The sequence below is a fragment of the Dunckerocampus dactyliophorus genome, chromosome 16 (genome assembly GCF_027744805.1).
Source record: "Dunckerocampus dactyliophorus isolate RoL2022-P2 chromosome 16, RoL_Ddac_1.1, whole genome shotgun sequence".
In the NCBI taxonomy this organism is placed as follows: Eukaryota; Metazoa; Chordata; class Actinopteri; order Syngnathiformes; family Syngnathidae; genus Dunckerocampus; species Dunckerocampus dactyliophorus.
The window spans coordinates 14,975,223-14,995,555 of NC_072834.1; the positions used below are offsets into that span (position 1 = coordinate 14,975,223).

Consider the following 20,333-nt stretch of genomic DNA (forward strand, 5'->3'; position numbering starts at 1 on the left):
CGCAACACAAAGCAGCCCGGTCTTTTCCGGTGTGCTCACTTCTGGCTTGCTTATGAGAAGAAACGTCGTTGCTGTTTGTGTCGTCTTGTAAACAACATGGCCACGGCGTCCGGGGACGACTTGAGGAAGGAGCTCACCTGCGCTATTTGCTTGGACATCTTCAAGGATCCCGTCATCCTCAAATGCGGCCACAATTTCTGCCGCTTTTGCATCTGCATGCACTGGGACGAAAATGGCGGCGACTACAGCTACCAGTGTCCGCAGTGTAGAACGGTAATTTAACAGTTTTTTCACGCCATGTTGTCCTGACATTCCTATTAGTGATAATGTTTGGTCTTTTTCAGTTTAAGTATAATTTTAGCTTAACTACTGATCGCGGGCTGGTCGAACTAACGTTAATCTGCCTGATCTAGCATCTTCAAAGAAATGTTGTGATCAAAGCCCAACTGCTGACTACTGAAACCTCCCTCCCGCCTCTTAGGTGTTCAACAAGAGGACCTTCACCAAGAACTACCTTGTGCAGAACCTAGTGGCCAAAATGGATGACCTGGAGTGTATGGGTTCCAGCCAGTCCTCCCCGAAGCCGCTCAAAGTGGACGGCATTTGTGAGAAACACGGCGAGGAGCTCAAACTGTACTGCCAGACCGACAAGTGGCCCATCTGTGTGGTCTGCAGGGAGTCCAGGTCTCACAGGTAAAACCTTGTTACCATGGCAGGACGTGCAAACAAGACTTAGGATGTCAGCCATGAAGACTGCTGGACTTCTTCTGTGCGGGAGTTAAACCTTGGCCAAGACACATCTGGAGTAAAAGTCTTTTTTTAAAAGTTGGGCTGCACAGGGGGCTGGGTTGGATCTCTGTTGCACGTTCTCCCTCGGGTACTATGGCTTTCTCCTACATCCCAAAAAATGCGCTAATTGTATGTCAGGCAGGGTGTACTGCGCCTGTCGCCCCTAAAGTCAGCTGGGATAGGCTCCAGCTCACCCATGACCCTAATGCAGACAAGCGGTATAGAAGATGGTTGGATGGACTTTTAAGTCCATCAGTTACCCTTGGTAGATGTTGTATGGAGTCACTCAGATAAAATAAGGGAGTGTTTTGACTGGTTGCAAATGTTTTGCAGACATCACGTGGTCGCCCCGATTTCAGAAGTCATCAACGACATGAAGGTAAGGGGAAAAGTTTGCGTGTGCCTGTCGTCAGGATTCATGTAGTTGGTAGTGTGGTGTAGTATTTTGTAGGCTGCCTACATGTTGTTCATCGATCCACTATGGAGCCTTTTTCCACTGCTGTAGGTCCACTGTAGTTGTGAAGTCAACCAAAACATTTGTTTGGAGATGTTTTCATGCTTTTCAATGGCAATGTGTGTCTGAACACTGCATAAAGCGTAAAAATGGACATACTAGTTGAATATTTGCATCTCCTCTGTCTCATCATTATACATCGCTATACCTCATCTTTGTACTTTTGAGCCCTTTATGAAGTCTTCATCCATACCGGCATTTGCTATTGCCCAGTAATAGACGTCACAATAACAACGATGGAGAAGAGACAAGTAGCGCTTTTTTTTTTTTTTCTTGTCTACTCACATACTGTATAAAAAATGTGGATTTTGCTAACATAGGTGTTTCGACATATGGAAAAAAATGTTTTTCATGTAAAGTTGATGCATTGACGGAGTGGCATGTTGTCTTCCAGATGGAGTTGAAGCTGAGGCTGATGGAGCTCAACTGGCAAAAGTCTCAGTGCGTCAAAGTTCTTTCTGCAGACGAGCGCACCAAAAATGAAATCAAGGTGTGCAAACATTTAATCTCTCTCTCTTTAGTTTACCAAAAGCAATCCCATCTTCTCTTCTCTGGTAACACTGCAAACCTCCTCAAAGCAATCATCGTTGAAATGTGCCGAGCATCTCAATAGGGTTCAGGTCAGGACTTGGACTAGGCCACTTCAAAGTCTTCATTTCGGGTTTCTTCAGCCATTCAGAGGTGGACTTGCTGGTGTGTTTTGGATCATTGTCCTGCCGCTGAACCCAAGTTGGTTTCAGCTTGAGGTCATCAACAGATGGCTGGACATTCTCCTTCAGGATTTTTTGGTAGACAGCAGGATTCATGGTTCCATTTATCACAAGTCTACCAGGTCCTGAAGCAGCAAAACAACCCCAGACCATCACACTACCACCACCATAGTTTACTGTTGGTATGATGTTCTTTTCATGGAATGCGGCGTTACTTTTACTCCAGATGTAATGGGACACACACACCTTCCAAAAAGTTCGTCTTCGAACTCTGCCATGCAGGCAGTTTTTCCCCCCAGTGTCTTTCTTATGGTGGAGTCATGAACTCTGACCTTAACAGAGGCAAGTGAGGCCTGCAGTTCTTTGGATGTTGTTGTAGGGTCTTTTGTGACCTCTTGTATGAGTCGTTGTTGCGTTCTTGTGGTGCCTCTGGGAAGGTTCACCACTGTTCCATGTTTTCGCCATTTGTGGATAGTGGCTCTCACTCTGGATTGCTGGAGTCCCAAGGCTTTAGAAATGGCTTTATAGCTCAGGTGTGATAAACCAGTTATGTTTTAACGGTGGGAAAAAGTGATTACTTTTTCACACGGGTTTGGATTTTTTTTTTTTCTCCCTTACTGCATTTTGTGTTCAGTTGTGTTGTCATTGACTAATATTGAAATTTGTTTGATCTGAAACATTTAAGTGTGCCAAAATGCTAAAAAAACAAATCAGGAAGGGGGCAAACACTTTTTCACACCACTGTATATTGTGACTGGAAGCATACCCATATCAGTCATCATATTGTTACGTTATGTCGCGGCTTCATTGGTAGTATGACATTTGGTGATTTGCTGTACGCAACGTTACTAGCTGATTGTTGATAACCTGTTCCAAGTATAATAGTTTGTTAGTTTGTAAACAAGGCTGTAGGCTGCGTCTAATTAGCTAGTATAGCTTTTTCTTACCTTGTGTGTGGAACAGCAGAACTCTTCAAAACATGTTGCTTCTTCTGTCTTGTAGGAACGTAATCCTTCACTTTGGGGGGGGTCACTTTGTACCTGAAAGATGCTAAAACTAGAGCTGCTTGACATGGCTTTCTTCGATATCGTCCAGCACTTCATTCAAGACAGCAGCTCTTCCCTCAAACTATTGTGGTGTAATGAAGGAACACGCGATGATGCTTCTTGTAACTGTGATGCCGCTGGATGCATATCACAAATAAAAAATTGTGCAAAATAGGACGAATATACGCAATACAAGTTATGGAAAAAGTGCCAAAATGTTGCGTGTGATTCATTGTGAATCTTATATTTACTGTACACTCCAAAGGTCAAGCTGAAGTCATCCCAGACTGCAGACATGCTGAGCTTGTTACTGTGTGCAGCACGGTGCAGTTTGATAACGTCTCACTCACACGCCGATATCGTCAGCAGGAAAAAAAAAACGATACCATATGATCTGATACCTAATTTTTATGCCAATATAGGGCATCCTATGCTAAGCTACCTGAACAAAACATCTTAGATTTGTGTTAGAGCTGACACAGCTAATAGAGTAATATTTAATAATATATGTCAATTTTAATTTGAAGAGTAAGCTGAGGGTTAATAAAAAGTGAGCCGCTTGCCGAAAATGGCCCCTGAGCCACACTTTGGACACGCATGTGTTACGAGTTGAATGAATGTATTTGAACACCCAGATGAAGAAGCAGCACCTGAAGGAGAAAATCGAGTCGGACGTCGGCGCGCTGGTCCAGTTCCTGCTCGACGAGAGAGACTCCATCCTCGAGAGCCTGGACGCCGACGAGGTGGCCGCCATGGCGGTCATCGAGGACAACCTCAAGTTGGTGGAGACCGAGGCGGCCGCCGTCACCAAGAACATCGCCAACATCCACAGCCACATCAGTGGCAAGACCAGCTTGAAGGTACGTCATGGAAAACGCACACGCTGGTCTAAGTAATGATAGGTGGACAGATGGTCTCCTTCTCACATGGAGGAGTGTCGCACTTTTGTTTTGAGCCAAACACTTCCTGCTTCTTATATTTAGCAACGAAAAGCCACAGTGTTTGAATGTTGGTTTTTTTGCCTCTCTCCCCACCAGAGCCTGGCAGAGACCTTCAATGAGTAAGTATCTTTCATCCATCTCTAAGGCCACTTGCAGTCCAAAGTCTGGAGACATGAATGATAAGGTGTCCTCATACTTTTGACTGTACTGTATGTTAATACCGACATTCACACAAATGTTAACATTCTACCGGTCATAAGTACACGGTCTCTTTCAGCGGCGTCTTGTACCGTACGGTAGAACACTGACAGACGTCCAGTCACATAAATGCAGAGGTGTCCAAAGGGGCAGTTCTTAAAAATACACAAGGTCCCCAACTAACAAACACAATTGGTCCCAGACGACCTTTTGCAAGTCGATTTGTTTGTAAGTTGAACAAAAGGTGATATTAGCAATGATATAGGTACTACATGTACGTGTATACATATACATATATGTGTATGTATGTAAATGAGTATGGATGCAGTAGTAATATTAAACGAGGATAATCAATGAAAAAACAATAATAATGATATAATAATACGTAATGATAAATGTTATTTACCTTTGAAGAGGAGTGGTCGAGCATACGTCGTTGGTGGTAGTAGTAGTGGTGGTGGTGGAGGAGGAGGAGTTATTGAAAAAAGGACAAATGGTCGTCGTCGTTAGACTCTTCTAAAAGAGGTAGTGTTCTGTGGGTGGTGTAGAATTAAGCAGGCCTATTAACTCTTCATAAACTTTAATCACACACTCTGTCCGGGTTGTATCATACAGCTACAATTTAGTTTCCATGTCTCCTTTACACTCTCTGCCCAGCGTCTTCCTCTACCTGTTGGTCCCATTAGCAGTGTCACAGTGCCCTCTACTGGTCAAGCATGTACAGTATAAATATGGAGTTCCAAAAGACAAAATACATGAAAATTAGACCAATCAACTTGCGTTGGTATCTCGGGATGTTCGTAAGTTGGTGACCTAGTGTACAATTAAACAAAAGAAAACGGCAACAATGGGGGTGAATGGGAGCAGTGATTTTATAGAGACAAAATGTTAGAATAAAGTCATTAAAGAGGAAAAAATAGCATAAAGTTGAAATATTAAAGACTAAAAATGTTATTTTATTTTAACAGCCATAATGAGACAGAAAACATTTTTTCTTTTAGGAAACGTATGTTGGGTAAAAGTAAAGCAAAATATTATGACAAAGACGTAAGTGGAAAAAAATATATGCGAGAAGAAAGTTGAAATATCTGTAAAAACAGGAAAAATGAGTAAGTGTAATTATACTAATAATACTAATAATGTGCTTTGTAACACAAAGCTGAGATGCAGGCTGTTTTTTTTTTTAATATAAAGAGTGTTAATGGGTTGATTTAATTTAAAAAAAAAAAAAAAAAAAAAAAGTAAACGTGGTTTCCGCATCCTTGGATTTTTCAGTATGCGGCCCTCTGGGAAAAGGTTGGACACCCTGAATTAATGTTTATAATAAATGGTAACTGGCAAAAGTTGGTAGACCCCTTGTCATGCTTTTGAAAGAGAAAGTGTCCATACACTTTTGACTGGTACATACTATATGTTGATACAAACAATGGTTTGTCTTACTGTTTGCCTTCAACAGCATCAAAGTGTCACCAGCATTGCTCATCGTGCACAAAAAGTCCTCTGCTGTCATAAATAAGATTATTATCCGTTTAATGCAGGAGTGATTGAAGCCCTGATTGTCCATCTTGGTCCTCAGGGTTGTCCACAGCAAACCCTTTGCTGATCTGGAACCTGTCAACTGTCCCACAGAGATGATGTACTTCTCAGGACCATTCCAGCTCATCATGTGGAAGAAGATGATGCACGTGCTGCACACCAGTGAGTCACAGAAGCAGTGCTGAGAGGTTATGTCATCACAGTGAACTAACCCCACCCCCCATCTGTGTTTAGTGCCTCAGAACCTGACGCTGGACCCCGACACGGCCCACCCCAGCCTTGCCATCTCAGACTTCGACACCAAAGTGGAGGAGGCGCTGGTGCGGAACCAGGAGCCGGAACTGCGCGGGCGCTTCACACGCTTCTGCGGCGTGCTGGCGACGGCACAGTACTGCGGCGGGCAACACTACTGGGAGGTGGACGTGCGCGACAAGGGCGTGTGGTACCTGGGCGTCACCACGGAGGGCAGCAACAGGAAGGGCTTCGTCACGCTCACGCCCTCTGCTGGATACTGGAGCCTGTGCCTGCAGGACCGCCTCTATGCCAATGGCGAGGACGGCCGCATCCTGGTGGCAGACTACTGGAACTCGCCCCGCGTGGGCGTGTACCTGGACTACGACAACGGGCACCTCAGCTTCTACGACGCCGTTACTATGAAGCGACTGTACTTGTTTGACACCTGCTTTGCTGAGCCCGTCTACCCGTTCTTCAGCCCGGGAAAGAACGACCCGGGCAGCCGCCTGCAGATCTGTCACTACTACTGAGGCAACAGCACAGATCTTCTATTCTGAGAGAGGGCTGTCTCCCAAGTTCTGTGGTCTTATGTCATCCTTGAAGCCCCGCCCTGGTATCACTGTGTCCACCAATCAGAGAGCAGCTTGCCTCATCAATTCGAGACTGAAGTTTGCACAAGGATGTCGTCTCTAATCCTGTTTTAAGTTTTATTTTTTTTCCCTCCTCTGGACCACTTCCTCCTCGTCTTGATCTTCTGCTGCTTGTCAAGCTGGACTTTTATTACTTTTTATGATTGGTCTTTTCCAAACCAGAACCAGCAGGAGACATGATCGTCCTCTTCAGTGTCTGCACTTTTTTGTAACCAGAACCACCTTTTTGAAATTCTTAATCTCACAGCAGCCTTTTTAAAATGGCAATTGTTGATTGGTCCCTTTTACTTTTCATCACCAATTTATGAATTTAAGCCGTTTCGTTTTTAAAGTGAAGCTTGGTGTGTGTAACGTGAGCGGTTTTTGTTCACACTGCACACTCGTATTGTGTATTAGTGCCACACTATAAATGTAAATAACCATCTGTGGACGTTAAGGGAGCCTTCATTTGCTCTACCGACTTCATGAGATTAAAAAATGCTGACAAAGGCGTTTTTTTTTTTTACTCACTTTAGCTGCCTGGTGTCCATGGCAACACATCATCATGAGTATGAATATAAATGAGTGTGCTGTGACAACTTTTTTTGTTTTATAGTTGAACACTTGAATATTTACAATCAAACATTTTGTCTTGACTAAGTAAGCTACTCGTGCTGGCGGTAATGGAGGCGGCAAAGAAAACATGAACGTTGGCTGTGGTTAGCTGCTGTTTGTTCCTGCAGGAGCACAAAGAAAACAGACTGAACGCCATCATGATAAGTATACACATACATTGATATATTACTCTGGCAAACTAAACAATTTACTATTATATAGATTATTTCTATTCTGTGCAACATATTACAACATTCTGGCAGAAGGAGGCGGGGCTTATGCACATTTTGGCAAATAAGAAAAATATGCATTGGACAACGTTTTCAGCTCGGGTTGGCGTGTAGACGGTTAAATAAGTTCGATGATGTATGGATTATGTACAAGCACAGTACTTGCGTGGGCTGGAACAGCGAAGGCTGGTAGAACGTTAGCATGAAAATCTGACGGCACTGGTTCCATCCCATCATGGAGGAGTCGGAGCGGACAAAGAAATGGTGCCAATAAGAAAAGCCTGGCTGGAGGCCAGAAAAACCACTTAGGACCAAATGAAATAATCGCAGTGAGAAATGTTGAAATGTCCTTCCTTGTTGGAGCCTGTAGGGCGGCGCCAGCTTGCAGTTGATGAAGTCAAGACAGTTGCTACTGCGTTTATGTGTACTACTGCAGGTATCTGTACACCTTGAAGCAGTGGTTGCCAGAGTCGGCCACGGCCACGTGACCATCTGAGGTAAGGGCGAGGCCTTGGGGGCCGTACAGCGGGTCTGCCGACGTGTTGATGTAAGACAGGAAGGAGCCTGTGCTGTCAAACACCTGATGCATAAACACACAACATATTACTCAGTAAGCGCTTCACCTCGTACTATACTACGTACCAGTGTCTACCCACCTACTACTATGTAACATACCACTACACGTACTTAAGGTAGTAGAATGCATCCTAATACATACTTCCATAGTAGTACTACTAGATACTTACTACTACATACTACTATATAGTCAAGTCATACTAAGTAAAGACATAAGCGCACTATGTATTGCATAAATGCACACTTGGTAGTACCCACACTACTAAACGTATTTGCTTAGTATGTGGGCACTAAAGTACATCGTTACTCGGTTGTACTATTAGACAGTAATGTGTACACTACTAAGTTACTATGTAGTACCACTACACAATGGTAGTGTATTAGTAGCATGTACATACAGTGGTGTGAGAAAGTGTTTGCCCCCTTCCTGATTTTTATTTGTTTGTCACATTCAAATGTTTCAGATCATCAAACAAATGTAAATATGAGTCAATGACAACACAACTGAACACAACATGCAGTTGTTAAACAAAACATTGTATTATTAAGCAAGAAAAAATTCCAAACCTACATGTCCGTGTGTGGAATAGTGGTTGCCCCCTAAAGCTAATAAGTGGTTGGGCCACCCTTAGCTGCAACAACTGCAATCAAGCGTTTGTGCTAACTTGCAATGAGTCTCTTGCAGTGTGGAGGAAGTTTGGTCCACTCATCTTTGCAGAATTGTTGTAATTCAGCCACATTGGAGGGTTTTCCAGCATGAAGCGCCTTTTTAAGGTCATAACACAGCATCTCAATAGGATTCAGGTCAGGACTTGGACTAGGCCCCTCCAAAGTCTACATTTTGTTTTTCTTCAGCCATTCAGAGGTGGACTTGCTGTTGTGTTTTGGATCATTGTCCTGCTGCAGAACCCAAGTTGGTTTCAGCTTGAGGTCACAAACAGATGGCTGGACATTCTCCTTCAGGATCTTTTGGTAGACAGCAGAATTCATGGTTCCATTTATCACAGCAAGTCTTCCAGGTCCTGAAGCAGCAAAACAGCCCCGGACCATCACACTACCACCACCATATTTTACTGTTGGTATGATGTTCTTTTTCTGAAATGTGGAAGATGCGGTGTTACCAGATGTAATGGGACACACACCTTCCAAAGTTCAACTTTTGTCTCGTCACATCACAGAGTATTTTCCCAAAGGTCTTGGGGATCATCAAGATGTTTTCTGGCAAAATTGAGACGAGCATTAATATTCTTTTTGTTCAGCAGTGGTTTTCGTCTTGGAACTCTGCCATGCAGGCCATTTTTTTTTTTTTTTTTTAATACCTCCAAGCAGTTATTAGGTTTAGGGGGCAATCACTTTTTCCACACAAGGCCATGTAGGTTTGGATTTTTTTCCCCTCCCTTAAATAGTTTCATTTAAAAACTGCATTTTGTGTACAGTTATGCTGTCATTGGCTCTTGTTGAAATTTGCTTGATCTGAAACAAACAAGTGTGACAAATAAATCAAGAATGGGACAAACGCTTTCTCTCCACTGTACATCGCACATATTGTATAATAGGTCAAATATGTATGTACTATTAAACTGCTACAATGTACTAGAGTAGGTACATCAGACATACTGTTCAGTAGCTAGAACATGTATGCTACTAACTACTATGTAGTATAACAGCACATTAAGAACGTACATACTGTATGAGTAGCATTAAGAAGCTACTATACAGTACGTACACACTACTAAGCTACTACTATGGAGCAGATAGACTGTACACAATGATTACTGTATGTAAGGATGAATATTATTATTACAACAAGTACAGAGTACTCCAAGAAAGTAGAAGTTGTCTTTGTTAGGAGAATAATAAAAATAAGTAGTGTACTGTAAAAGGTGGTAATCCATGTGTGTACATGCTGCAGTGTTGAAGTAGAAAAGTGTGTACCTGTATTCTGCTGTTCCCCCAGTCGGCTACGATGATGTTTCCGTTGGCGTCCACGGCCACGCCGGTGGGGGCGTTGAATTGTCCGTTTCCTTCGCCGTGAGAGCCGAACTTGAACAGGAACTCTCCGTCAGCGCTGTACACCTTCAAACACACGGTGCTTTCAATCACTTTAATTATTAGGACTAATTCTTGTTAGTCGTAGCTTTGTGAGCACCAAAGCTGCCCAAGAAGGAAGCTACGGCAACACCATTGGGACAATCACGCCCCGGCTGAAGTGGCAGCGTTCTTCACACTGGAACCATCCACATGGAGAACCAGCACCGTAGGACCAAACCCATTCAAACATTAAAACGCCTCGTTTGTTTTTTTTGCATTGTGGGAATGAGATTTTTGGTTGCACGTCTAGTATAAACAGGTGGGTAGGTCATTGGTCGCGTATGTCCTGCGTAAATAAATACACGCAGTGTAAATAGACACACACGGTATGTCACCTCTCACATCTGCTAATACTTCAGGATATGTTTTCCATGGGAAAACACTGAAGAAACGACATCGGCACAACTTCAAGTCGTCAGTGTACAGCTCATGTGCACGTGTAAACGTCAAAAGAAGACAAGACAGGAAGCCATGAATGTCTAAAGCACCGGCAACAAAAGTGAGTAAGTGGAAAAAAATGTCCAAAGTGTTCTTATCGATTCTTTCTTCTTAATATCTTGGACATGGAGTTGAGTGGAGCATGACAGGTGGCGTGTGGAATGTCTTCCACTCATCAGACACCTGCCGTCGGAGAATGGCCCCCAGTGAGAGTGTTGTTTGGTCTTGGCCACTTAGATAGCAAAGTTGTTTTGTCACCAACGGTGTGGCGTAAATACGTTTTCCAAGATGGAGGCCGATGTAGCTGCGTTGGCATATTTTGTTGAGAAGTTGCTCTTACCTTCACCGAGTGGTTGTGGAAGTCCGTCACGATGATTTCATTCTTGTTGTTGACGGCGACAAAGTGTGGACCTGAACCGAGGAAGAGGAGGATGTGAGATAGCGTGGAATGTACTACAACGTGAATCAGCGAGCCGGGGGCTCTGATTGGCTCAGAGGAACGTCTGTCAAGTCCTCTTTCCAACAATCACCACAGTCCACATCCAGTACACTAATGCCTGCATTTACTCATAAAACCTCACTGTTTTTCCTACACATTTGTAGGAAATTATTATGTATTATGTACGTATTATTATGTATTATGTCTTTTCTTCCTAGGAGTCAAATTTATTCTCTGAAAATCTAAATATTGCAACTTTGCTGGTAAAATGATTTCATTTCATGTACAATTTCATCGTTTCCTCATTGAAATCCAACTTTCTCGTAAAATCAAAACTTAAGGAAATGTTGCAACTTAGCTTGTCAAATCATTTAATGTCATGTTACAATATTACTACTTTTTTAAAATTAAATTTCAGCTGTATTCTCCTAAAATTAAAAATGATCAAAATAGTTCAACTTTGCTTGTAACGATGATTTCATTTAATTTCACGTAGTATTTCATTTTTTTTTCCATTAAATTTCAACTTTATTCTCCTAAAATCGAAACCAATCTAAGTAGAACTTGTCTTGTAAAATGTCATGTAGGAAACGATTTCTCATTAAATTTCAACTTTACTCTCTTAAAATGAAAACTTGATATCTAAAATAAATTATAGTAATACTAATAATTCTTATGATTTGAAATCAGCATTCCATTCCTTGTAAAATGATATAATTTCATGTAGTATTTCATTTTTTTCCTCAAAAAATTTCCGATTATTTAAAAAAAAATTTAGATCTTTGAGTTCATCTCATAAAAAATGGGAGCAAAAACAAAAGCGTTCCGTTTTTTTTGTTGAGTGTAATCATAACTTGTCTGGTAAAATGTCATGTTAATTTGTCCTCATAAAATTTCAACTTTACTCTCTTAAAATACTTAATATCAAAAATAAATAATAGTAATAACAGTAATGATAATTACAATTATTATTACTTATAATGATAAATTAGCATTACATTCCTTGTAAAATGATTTAATTTCATGCAGTATTACCACTTTTTTTCATTACATTTAAACTTAACGCTCCTAAAATTAAAAATGTTATCTAAATATTACAGCTTTGCTTGTAAAATGATTTAATTTCATGAAGTATTACAACTTTCTCATTTTTTTCCTCAAGTCGCTGTGATTTACGCAGCTGACCCCGCCCACACACAAAGTGGCGTGATGACGGACACGTCTTAACTTGGGACTGGGGCGCTTGGTGAAAAGGTGATGCAATCATGCAGTACCGTCAGCATCAGTCACGTCAAAAGGGTTAGTTTGGAGCAGACACAGTGAACATGTGATCGGGAAGTGATTATTGACACATGTTGATCGCACAGGGGGTCAGCAAGGGGGTTGGTAATCAGGACAAGGAGGACTTAAGATCTTAAGGTTGCAACAAGGCCACACACTGAAGTACTTACTGAAAACTGAGCCAGACTTATTTAGGTTTGGACCCAGTTTGTCTGAGGTGGAACCCAGGTGGAAAACAAAGAAAAAGCAAATAAGACGTCAGATGTGGCATGAGAAGAGAAGGTGATGCATGGAACCGAGCGTGTGCTTCAATGAATTGCGTCAAGGTGACTGCTTCATTCGTGGTGAGGCGTTTATTTGTGATAAAGAGGAAGGAAGTGGTATCTTGTCACCTGCAAACTGTCTGTCAGTCATCCCTCGTCCTCCGAACTTTGTGACCAGCTTTCCGTTGGACTGGAAGATGAAGACGCAGCACGCCTTGTTGTCCACCGTGATGATGTGGCCGTTCTTGTCCACCGCCACGCCCTTTGGACCCATGAGGCGTCCCGCACCAATCTTGTTCTGGCGCAGAAGTGGAGACGTTGACGTGTAGAAGAAGCAGCAGCATCTCTGTGGACGTACTGTTACAATATCCTTACCTTAAACTTGCCGTCAGAGGAGAAGATGCTGACCCAGCGGTTGTCATAGTCGGCCACCACGATGTCGCCGTTGGAGTCCACGGTGACGCCCGTCGGACGCTGCAGTTGCCCCGGCGACCGGCCTCGTACCCCAAAGCGCATCTTGAACTGCCCGTCGTTGGAGAAGATCTGTGCACAGTTCTCACAGTAAGTGTGATGACGATGATGACCAAGTCCATGAAAGGGGGGGCAAGCAGCCTGGAGAGATGCTCACCTGTATGCACTGATTGTTGCTGTCAGCCACCACCACTCTACCGCTGCTGGACGCTGAGATGCCCTGAAGGTTTGTGAACTCTCCTCTCTCTCGGCCCCGAGACCCTGGTCACATGGGACCGCTCATCATTAAACATGTGACCACACATAGCATCTCATGACAAGTCACCACACATGAGGATATACTGTATGCTACCATCAAAAGTTTGGGGACATTTATGCATTGTGTTGAATGAAAGAGATCTCGCTCAAAACTTTTGACTGGAACTGTCTATCCGTTGGGGTGACTTGGCATATGTCATGATGCGTTTCTACATCCCAGCCATGGTACTGTACACCAGTGATTCCCAACCAGGGCTACTCATACCCCGAGTGGTACATGAGCGAATTGCAGGGGGTGTTTGGAAACATTGAATTTCCAAGATAATATGTTATGAAATTACTGAGAATATTTACTTAAGGCAGACTACCAAATGGAACGTGTGCGCTACAACTGGTTTCCCCAGCAGTGCTGCGCTGCGCATCCTATTGAATTAAAAAGTGTCTCCAAACTTTTGACTGGCATTGTACATGATAATATGATGACGCACCATGACAGGAAACATACCAGACGACATGTGATGGCACACACTAATAGATGTTCACACATGACCAGCTCTTACCCACTCTGTAGATGAGCTCGTCCTCAATGGGGTTCTCCTTCTTCTTGGTGGTGCTGTACATGCTGGAGGGCCGGCGCACCGCCTTCTGCCTGACGTGACCCCCGGTGCCGCTGGGAGACTTGACACGCCGCTTGACGTCGTCGGGCGATGCCGGCACGTCGCAGGGTTTGACGGCGCGCAGGCGGAAGGGGCTGCCGCGTATGGGCTGTCCGTAGAGCGTCAGGGCGAAGGAGTACTCGCCCTCGGAGCGCAGCGTGTAGCCCACCTCGTACGTCCCGTTCTTGTTGTCCGTTACATCCGGCTCTGTGGCGCGGTTGCCATCTGTTGACGTGATGTGGGCTTTTAAAACGGCGTTTCCCGTCCTCACCAGTTCTCCGTCCTGCACAGAACCACAGATGTCAGCTTAATGACCCACACACATCGCCAACAGATGTCCTACTTTGTCTTTGGTGGTCACAGTGATGCTGTGGTGCTGTCCCGTGGCTGCGTGGCGTAGACCCTCCCCTGTGGCGACGGAGGTGTGAGCCACTGCTGCTGTGGTAAGAAGGACGCCAAGATTCTGGATGGAGCGCCGCAGACCTTCAGTCTCCACCTGAAGATGGAAGCAAAAGGAGAAAGTGAAAGTTCTGAACTCAAAACCTGAAAAAACAGATCAGACATTCAGTGGTCGCTACCTGACAGTCCAAGTGTGCGTTCTGATGCGGTCTCTCTGGGAAGTCATGTCTCGCCAGCGCTGTTACACGCTCGCTCATTTGCTTCTGGACCAGCAGAACCTGAAGACAGCAAACAAGCAATGACAGCTCCCACACATGATATTGGACTAAAGTATAAGGACACCTGCAGGACGACAAAAGTGAGTTCTCTCTTCTCCAACTTTACATTTTGGAGTGTTTGTGAGAAACTGGGTCTATTTGTGAGGTTTGTAGGATCTTGAAGAGTATCAGTAGCTGACATGCTGGTGGTCTTCCTACCTCAGTGGCGGTCCCATGACTGAGAGCTTGCTCTGTAAAGCTACAGCTGCTCTGGATGTGATCTCTCCCCTGGAGGAGAGACGACAGCTGGGCCTGCAGAACCTGCCGCCGGTGAAAAACAAGCTGGTTCAAAACCGAGACCAGAAGGTTGAATTGAGGTCAATTTGCCCCAAAAGAAACACCAACCTTCTGCTTGGTGTTGCAGATGTTCTCCAGATCTGTGATGAGGGCTGTCTTGCGCTGCTCCAAAGCTCGCTCCAGCTCCTCAAAGGTGCTCGTTATCTCGGCCACCGCCTCGCTCTTCCTTTCGTTGAGCTGGCGAGAGATCTCGCTCACCAGCTCAATGGCGGCGGAGAGCTGAGGTAACCTGATGGAAGGACCCGCGCTCATGTTAACAACAGAACCTTCACAAACATGCAGAGGGGAGAACTAAACGTTGGGGCACCTGCTGTGGATGGCGTCCAGCTGGGTCTTGAGCGCCGCCTTCTGCTGCTCCACAACATCACGCAGAGGAACGGTGACGTGCTCGCAGTGCTCCCCCTCCGTGCAGTCCAGGCACATGGCTGTCTCACACGACTCGCAGTAAAACTCCATCCCCTGCAGGGGGAGACACACTGCCATCAGGAGTGTGAAGGCAACGTGGTCTTTCGGGTCAAAATGTGCGGCCCACCTTTCCTTCATGGTTCGGGCAGCTTAGTGGTTTCCCCGCTGCCGCCGCGCTGACTGACTCGAGAACACTGCAGGCCTCAGGTCTGGAACACTCAGGCTCTCGTTGAAGGACCTAATCAGACGCATGTATGTTATAATAGACTGATGATGATGGGAACAACTAAAAACACGACAAGGACGCCTTTAGGAATATCAGCACATAAGAAAGGTGTTTGTCATGTTTTGCTTATCTTATTTACCTATTACATAAGTGAGAGAGTGTTAGCTTTGTATTAGGTCAATAGTGCTGTCCAAAGAGCAGCTTGCAGCTTATTCTACAGATAAAATTTAACATGGCCCGAAATGGCCCAAATCCCTACAAAAATGCCAGCTGCAAACCAAAATGGCTGACTAGGACGTCAATAATATCGACTATCGACAATTAACGTCCAGCGGAATTTGTTATCATGACAGGCCGATTAACCGCTATAAACAAGGGATGACTTTAGCTGTAAATACTGTATGTGATGTACGTCAATGTGATCTTGCTATGCATGTTCCACATGTTAACAGCCTCAAAAGGTCAATTAAGTTGACTAAATAATCATTTGGTTGATTTTAGCATATTTAACGAATTAAAAATAAAAGTTTTTCTGTATGCAGACCTCAGAGGGAAAAGTTTGGACACCTACTTGTGTTATAATGTAATACCAACAAGTACCACAGGGAGGCGTCCACGTCCCTACACCTGAGTGCATCCTGCATGTTGAAATGTCATGGATGATGATTTGGCACAGTTTAAGTCAACTGCAGGATCAAGTGTCTCTGTGAGGGACCCTCATGTGTCAACAAGCTATTCCAGGACCTCTGCGGGGGTTGACCTGATATCCCAAACTTCATCACCACCCAAAATAAACCTAGGCCCTATGATTTCCACGGTAACGGAATCGCGGACAGAATTTCTGAATTGCGGAATCTCGCGGAAACTGACATAATGTGAATGAAATGCCATCGTGAGGAGAAGGAACATTAACGTGGGGGAAGTATTTCCCCACGGACCGCTCAATCATGGCGGAATCTCATCACAAACACTAACCCGCCCCCTCCCGAATAAAGCATGTCGAAATGGCGACCTGACGCACACGAAAGTTGGCGGAAATGCCCCTTACAGAGCGTCAATGGAAGCTAGTGAGGCTACCTTAGTTTAGCAGACCATGCTAGTGCGGCTGTGTGTGTGCGTGACTCAGGCTGGATGTGTATATGTTCACCGTGTTGGGCTTTACCGCTTTACTGTAAGCGAGCGTTTTACGATGCCCACTGACGCCCTGCAAGCTCTGAGTGACGAGGGACATGTCTATTCTTGCACCCGGCTCGTCTTAACCGTCAACAAAAACTCAACACACGCAGAACACACTTCTGGCCTTCAAAATATGAGCGCTCTTTGCCACATCTCGTCTAATTGTGTAAAGAAAATCAGTGTGTCCTAAAAAATATCTTACATTAATAATGCAATTGGAATTGCATTCGATTCGTGTCTACCTCTTCCTCAATCACAAGGGCGGCCATTGCAGTGTGCTGAAGATTTCGTAGTAATGTGTGCAGAGGCTGTCATCCCGTTAGAAAGGTTAGCCAGGCTACATCCATTTCTCAATTACTGGGCAAAATTGGCCAATGATGCACCTAATTCATGGAAATTTTATTCACTAACCCAAAAAGCACACATTCTATGCAGGTAAAATAAGTGGAAAATGTAAAAAAACGGAATTCAAAAAAATTAAAACCAAATTCAGAAAAAAAAAAAAAAAGAATTTGGGAAAAACTAAAATGGATTCCATAGGGCCTTAAAATAAACCCTCTCAGAGCTGAGGACCGTGCAGCAAAATCTAGTAGAAAGAGTTTAGATTCAAACCTCCATCAGGTTGGTGATGAAGAAGTTGTTCTGTAGAGCACACACTCCTCTTTCCGGCAGGATGGATGTCTGCCGACATACTGGACACGAGAGCGTCAGAGACTCTGGAGGAATGTAGTTGTGGAGACAGCTAGAAGAGTGGAGGAGAGACTGTTGGTCATATTTCACTGGACTAAACGTTGCTCTTGTCACAACACAACACAATCTCAGACTACTAAAAGCTGGCTTCACTTGCAACACAAGCGCACATGGAGCCGCACAGGCCTCCACTATGGCTGACATAGAGATACAGAGATACGATGCCTGGTCTTAGATAACCACAATGTAGCCTGACAGGCACCCTGCATTTGTTTAAGTCAGTAGAAGATAAACGACGTCATCAGCAAATGTCCATAACGTATGCACACGTCATTGTGAGGATGCTGTAGGAGAGGATAATGCTGCTGGGAGAGACAAAAAGTGAGTAAAAAACATGATTTTTTTTTTTTTTTTTTTTTAAATGTCACGAATAAGATGGAGCCTGGAGAACAGGGGAATCAAACTCACGGCCCCCGGGCCATTTGTGGCTCACCAAGTCACATTTTGCAGCCCACAACGTGACATCAAAGATTACTGGAAATGCAGCCCGAGAGGTCTAAGTTAAGCCAATAATACTCAAAGGCTACAAGCATAAGACACCACTGAACTAACAGGAACAGGAATGTCACTAGACAGAACACTATCTACAATCATGGCGCTAACACACACACACACACACACACAAAAAGACAGCACAACATGTAACAGGTAAGTAAATACACATAAAACAACTACTACTATGGGAATAATAAACAACTCTAAACAACTCTTTACAAACCAGGACATCACTCCCAAATAGGGTTGTGAAAATATCCATATATCCAACTATCGCAATATTAAAACTGACTACGGATTATCGATACTTTTCGCCGTGTACAGTTTTTTAAATTATTATTATTCAAATATAGTCGCTATAAACTTCAATCCCCGTTCCTGAGTCGAGTCACCATTTTACACGTCAGCTAGCAGGAGCTCCTCGCTAGCACGGCAGAAAATTGGGTGGACGTCACAGAAGAAGAAGATAAGCAAACGGCGCGTAATCGTGAAGTTAAATGGAAAGATACACCAGCATAGTTCAAATCAAAAGTGTGGACTCACTTTGGCTTTTATGAACAGCCACCTCGTTCGTTATCACGCTCGCAGAGAAAACTGTGCCTAGTAAGACAAATGTTTATTTTTCTATTGAAATGCTAAATGTGGTGTTGGTCAGTCAAGAGACGTGTTTAGTTTACGTTTTACATTTTTCAGCTGCTCATTCTCTGTCTCTTTCTGGTGAATACGCCACTACTACACAAAATATTTTTGTTCTGCTTCTACTTTGTGGTGTTGATCTACTTGATAGACGAGATGTTGTGTTTTCTGAATGAATTTTAAATAGCTTTACTGTTTGTCAGAGACCTAAACCAAAATCTTGTTTACACTTATCCATCCATCCATCTTCTATGACGCTTATCCTCACTAGGGTTGCGGGAGCCTATCCCAGCTGACTTTGGGCGAGAGGCGGGATACACCCTGGACTGGTCGCCAGCCAATCGCAGGGCACATATAGACAAACAACCATTCACAATCACATTCATATGTATGGACATTCTACAGTCGCCAGTTAACTTAACATGCATGTTTTTGGAATGTGTAAAACCCACGGACAGGGAGAACATGCAAACTCCACACAGAGATGCCCAACGGAGATTCGAACCCAGATATTCCTGATCTCCTGACCGTGTGGCCGTGCGGCCCTTGTTTACACTTATGTTGCACTAAAATAGACTCGCTCTTTTTGCAGCATTGCTGCTTGCATTCTGGTTTAAATATGCTGCAAAAATTCCCCCCATTGCCTACACCACTTATCCCCACCGGGTCACGGGTAAGCTGGAGCCTATCCCAGCTGAATGTAGCAAAATATACACTATGAAATTATTTATTTATTTGGTTCACCCTATCACAGTATTGACATATTATAGTTATCGTGAGCCATGTATCGCGTATTGTATCGTGAGGTATCCTGAGATTCCCAGCTCTACTCCCAGTACTTGACGCGGCCCAACTTCACCCAGACTCTACCTCCAACGGGCTTCAGGTAAATTGAGTTTGAGACCCCTGCTCTACAGTAGTGGTCTGAATACTCACAAAATACAGCGATAAAGTCACTAAATTGGCAAGACTGATCCCTCCTGCTACAAATTCTTATTCTCCGGCAGACCAGGTGCGTATGAGGTGTGTTTGTAAGCGGCGGTACCGCCACCTACTGTACATAGTTGTAAAAACAAGCTACATTCACATACAGTCCCATATTAAGAAATGAACAGGTTGCTCTTCTGATGTGAGGCTACCTGTTAACCACAACAATAAACAAATGTATGGGAAACACTACTGTGTGAGATGAGCTCAAATTAAACTATTAAAAACATGCTGACGCAAACATAACCTCCTTGGTGGAGGTAATAAAGATAGAGACACACCAACATGATGGAGGGGGTGCACTCAACAGGTGCCACAATCCCGAGGCTAGCGTGGAGCTTCAGCATGCATGCTAACGCCATCTAGTTTTATTTATGACAACAGAGTTACTGTATCTCATTTCTATTCCACTTTATTGCCAAAAAACGCAGACAACTGCAACATCTGTGTGTCACCATCATGTCAAACCCCAGACAAAAATCTGTTCACCTCAGCAGGACTCTGGATCACATGGCACGTGGTCAAAGCCAGGATTAACTGGCCCTCGGCTGGACGAACGGAAGCTTTTATGGTTTCTATTCCGTTTATACACGCAGAAATGTTTCAGCTTGACATTTATAGACAATGAAATCCAAAAGGACCCTTACTTAAATGGACATATTCGGACATTTGAATGAAAAAAAGTACAACCCAGAAGAATAATGTCCTATTATGTCCCACCATCTTGGCT

At 43.9% G+C, this 20,333-nt stretch overlaps 2 protein-coding genes across 3 annotated transcripts in view; one reads left to right on the forward strand and one right to left on the reverse strand.

The window, feature by feature from the left end:
• Positions 1–7,153, forward strand: trim47 (tripartite motif containing 47). The gene is made up of 8 exons (XM_054754561.1): positions 1–273; positions 482–693; positions 1,123–1,168; positions 1,698–1,793; positions 3,695–3,919; positions 4,097–4,119; positions 5,775–5,896; positions 5,969–7,153. Exons 1-8 carry the CDS (start codon positions 97–99, stop codon positions 6,496–6,498), a joined length of 1,431 nt encoding a protein of 476 aa, XP_054610536.1. The 5' UTR covers positions 1–96; the 3' UTR covers positions 6,499–7,153.
• The window catches only part of trim3b (tripartite motif containing 3b), a 24,569-nt gene continuing 8,087 nt past the window's right edge, over positions 3,852–20,333 (reverse strand). Inside the window, exons 3-17 of one of the 2 annotated variants that reach the window (XM_054754559.1) lie at positions 17,348–17,477; positions 15,461–15,571; positions 15,236–15,387; positions 14,977–15,157; positions 14,791–14,892; positions 14,494–14,592; positions 14,259–14,411; positions 13,820–14,198; positions 13,159–13,262; positions 12,906–13,073; positions 12,660–12,828; positions 12,438–12,479; positions 10,888–10,958; positions 9,954–10,094; positions 3,852–8,022 (exon numbers count right to left, since the gene is read on the reverse strand). In XM_054754559.1, coding sequence (XP_054610534.1) covers positions 7,870–8,022; positions 9,954–10,094; positions 10,888–10,958; positions 12,438–12,479; positions 12,660–12,828; positions 12,906–13,073; positions 13,159–13,262; positions 13,820–14,198; positions 14,259–14,411; positions 14,494–14,592; positions 14,791–14,892; positions 14,977–15,157; positions 15,236–15,387; positions 15,461–15,571; positions 17,348–17,477 — 2,155 coding nt within the window. In that variant the 3' untranslated portion in view covers positions 3,852–7,869. The remainder of the gene's footprint in view (positions 8,023–9,953; positions 10,095–10,887; positions 10,959–12,437; positions 12,480–12,659; positions 12,829–12,905; positions 13,074–13,158; positions 13,263–13,819; positions 14,199–14,258; positions 14,412–14,493; positions 14,593–14,790; positions 14,893–14,976; positions 15,158–15,235; positions 15,388–15,460; positions 15,572–17,347; positions 17,478–20,333) is intronic. The other variant, XM_054754560.1, reaches the window with a different exon arrangement.

Excerpts from the sequence above, each read along its gene's own strand:
- trim47 (XM_054754561.1), top strand. The coding sequence starts at position 97 with ATGGCCACGGCGTCCGGGGACGACTTGAGGAAGGAGCTCACCTGCGCT. Across the intron at positions 274-481 it reads AGTGTCCGCAGTGTAGAACG|GTGTTCAACAAGAGGACCTT; the intron begins GTAATTTAACAG and ends CCCGCCTCTTAG. Across the intron at positions 1,794-3,694 it reads GCACCAAAAATGAAATCAAG|ATGAAGAAGCAGCACCTGAA; the intron begins GTGTGCAAACAT and ends TTGAACACCCAG.